Below are 3,120 nucleotides of genomic sequence, written 5' to 3'. Positions count from 1 at the left end.
CGGATGGGTCAGCACTGAGGGAGTGCCGCGCTGTCGGAGGGTCAGTACAGAGGGAGTGCCGCACTGTCGGAGGGTCAGTACTGAGGGAGCGCCGCACTGTCGGAGGGTCAGTACTGAGGGGGTGCCGTACTGTCGGAGGGTCAGTACTGAGGGAGTGCCGTACTGTCGGAGGGTCAGTACTGAGGTAGTACTGCACTGTTGGAGGGTCAGTACTGAGGGAGTGTCGCACTGTCGGAGGGTCGGTACTGTGGGAGCGCTGCACTGTCGGAGGGTCAGCACTGAGGGAGTGCCGCGCTGTCAGAGGGTCAGTACTGAGGGAGTGCCGCGCTGTTGGAGGGTCAGCACTGAGGGAGCGCCGCACTGTTGGAGGGTCAGTACTGAGGGAGGGCCGAGCTGTCGGAGGGTCAGTACTGAGGGTGTGCCGCACTCGGAGGGTCAGTACTGAGGGTGTGCCGCACTGTCGGGTGGTCAGTATTGAGGGTGTGCCGCACTCGGAGGGTCAGTACTGAGGGAGCCCCGCCATGTCGTAGGGTCCATACTGAGGGAGTGCCACGCTGTCGGAGGGTCAGTACTGATGTAGCGCCGCTCTGACGGAGGGTCAGTACTGAGGGAGAGCCGCACTGTCGATGAGTCAGTACTGAGGTAGCGCCGCGCTGACGGAGGGTCAGTACTGAGGGTGTGCCGCACTGTCGTAGGGTCCATACTGATGGGGTGCCGCATTGTCGAAGGGTCAGTACTGAGGGAGTGCCACACTCGGAGGGTCAGTACTGAGAGAGCGTCGCACTGTCGGAGGGTCAGTACTGAGGGAGTGCCGCACTGTCGGAGGGTCAGTACTGAGAGAGTGCCGCACTGTCGGAGGGTCAGTACTGAGAGAGTGCCGCACTGTCGGAGGGTCAGTACTGAGTGAGTGCCGCACTGTCGGAGGGTCAATACTGAGAGAGTGCCGCACTGTCGGAGGGTCAATACTGAGAGAGTGCCGCACTGTCGGCGGGTCAGTACTGAGGGAGCGCCCTACTGTCGGAGGGTCAGTACTGAGGGAGCGCCGCACTGTCGGAGGGTCAGTAGTGAGGGAGTGGAAATGTTTGAGGCAGTATCTGAAGAGTTGTTGTCACGGTTCTTCGAGCTCATTCAGAGAGCCAGTGCGGGCACGGTGGGCCGTGAGACAGAGTGTCAATTTTGAGCAGGACTGTGTACCATAATCTCTGAAACCCGCGTCTTACTTTTCTCTCACCAGATGCGAATGAGCCTTTTGTCCCTTCCCTACCTGGGCTTTGAATCTCCACTCCTCCGCGTTCCAACTGCCTAAGAACCCGCCCGCTCCTCTCCGACTGCCTGTCTCAGCCTCCATGACGCACGGAGACCCCGTCTTCCGCGAGAGAGGGAGAGGGAGGGAGACCGATTCACTCTTCTCTGCCAACGCGGGAGCCTGAGCGCCGGACGTCCCCATCGAGGCAAGTCAAGGGACGACCCCGACCCACGCCTGGCGGAGAGGGGGTTGAGGGAGGTGCCCTCCCCATCGTCGGCCTCCGGAGGGGGGAGCTCGACCCTGCACGTGCGCGAGAGCGGGAGTCCGGCTTCGAGGGGAATAATCCTGCGAACCCCTTCTCTCCCGCACACCTCACCAACCAACCGAAGCCCTGCCTGACGCCCCACCCCGGTCGGTTTTGCGGTCGCGGGCGGGGACCAGGCCACGAGATGTCGGGGGAGGGGCCGCCACCCGGCGGGAACGGGACCGCCAATTGCAAGGACTACGACGACGTCCACACGGTCCACCTCGTCTGGCACAGCCTGGTCCTCGCCCTGGGGCTGCCCCTCAACGGGGTCGCCCTCTGGGTCTTCCTGTGCTACTTCCCCTGTAGCAACAAGACGGTCGTCTACATGGTCAACCTGGCCACCTGCGACCTCCTCTTCACCCTCTCCCTGCCCCTCCGCATCTACTACTACGCCTGGGGCGACTGGCCGCTGGGCGACGTCCCCTGCCAGGTGGCGGGCTCCCTCTTCCAGATCAACCAGTACGGTAGCTGCCTCTTCCTGGCCTGCATCAACGTGGACCGCCTCCTTGCGCTGGCCTACCCGCTGCGGGCGCGGCACCTGCGCCGGCCGAAGGTGGCCTGGCAGGCCTGCGCGGCCGTCTGGGCGGTCATCGTCCTGGGCTGCGTGCCCGTGGCCCTGGCGCACGACACCAGCCGCTGCCTCGACGGCAATGGCACGGTGCAGTTGCGCTGCTTCGAGAGCTTCTCGCGCCGGGCCTGGCGCCGGGAGATCCTGCCGCTGGTGCTGCTGCAGTTCCTGCTGGGCTTCCTGCTGCCTCTGGTCACCGTGCTGTACTGCACGGCGCGGGCGCTGCGGGCGCTGAGCCGGGCGGCCGACTCCCCCGGGCCGGGGAAGCGGCGCAAGGCCATGCGCCTGCTCCTGTCCAGCACCGCCATCTTCGTCGTCTGCTTCCTGCCCTACAACGTGGCCCTGCTGGTCTACACCAGCCTCAAGGCGGGGCCGCCCGGCGCTGCCTACCCGGGGCAGCAGGCCCGCGCCCGCTGGGCGCTCCAACTCGCCATGCTGCCCGCCTGCGCCAATTGCTGCCTGGACCCCCTCGTCTACTATTTCAGCACCGAAGGCTTCCGGAAGACGTTCCGCGCCAAGGGCACGGTCCGCTCGGAGGAAACCCGGGAGCGGTGGATCAGCCTCAGCTCCAGGAAGAGCAGGAGGGTCAGGGGCCGGCGCCCGCCGGCGCCCGCGGGGGGCGACCCGCCGGAGGAGGAGCTGCTGGGCCTGGGGAACGGCTCGCCACCCACCTGCCCCGCCGGGACGCCGGAGGAGCCCATTTCGTGAGAGGGCCGCTCCCCTTCCCGTTTCACTCCCGCCGCCGTGCACAATCCCAATCCCGAACCCCTTCCCGTTCACTCCCTCTACACCCCACCTCCCCACCGCCCCACCAGTGCCCCTCCCCCGATCCGGCCCATCACTGCCAATATTGAGGGGGGGGGGGGGCGGTCAATGAAACCTGGGCGCCCAATCAGGGTCCAGACGTCAGCCGGCCAATCGCAAGGTCGGGCGTGGGATGGAGGGGGCCCCGCGTGGCGGAGGTGCAGCTTTGAACCGACAAATTCTGCTTCGTCCACT

At 65.9% G+C, this 3,120-nt stretch overlaps 1 protein-coding gene across 1 annotated transcript; it reads left to right on the top strand.

The window, feature by feature from the left end:
* The first annotated feature begins 1,557 nt into the window (after positions 1–1,557).
* On the top strand, positions 1,558–2,829 carry LOC137363816 (lysophosphatidic acid receptor 5-like). The gene has a single exon (XM_068027375.1). The coding sequence runs from the start codon at positions 1,696–1,698 to the stop codon at positions 2,827–2,829; it is 1,134 nt and encodes a 377-aa protein (XP_067883476.1). The 5' UTR covers positions 1,558–1,695.
* The last annotated feature ends 291 nt before the right edge of the window (positions 2,830–3,120 follow it).

The sequence above is a fragment of the Heterodontus francisci genome, unplaced genomic scaffold, assembly GCF_036365525.1.
Source record: "Heterodontus francisci isolate sHetFra1 unplaced genomic scaffold, sHetFra1.hap1 HAP1_SCAFFOLD_772, whole genome shotgun sequence".
NCBI lineage: Eukaryota > Metazoa > Chordata > Chondrichthyes > Heterodontiformes > Heterodontidae > Heterodontus > Heterodontus francisci.
The sequence above is the reverse complement of the archived record's forward strand: the minus strand, read 5'-3'. Positions and strand labels throughout refer to the sequence as shown.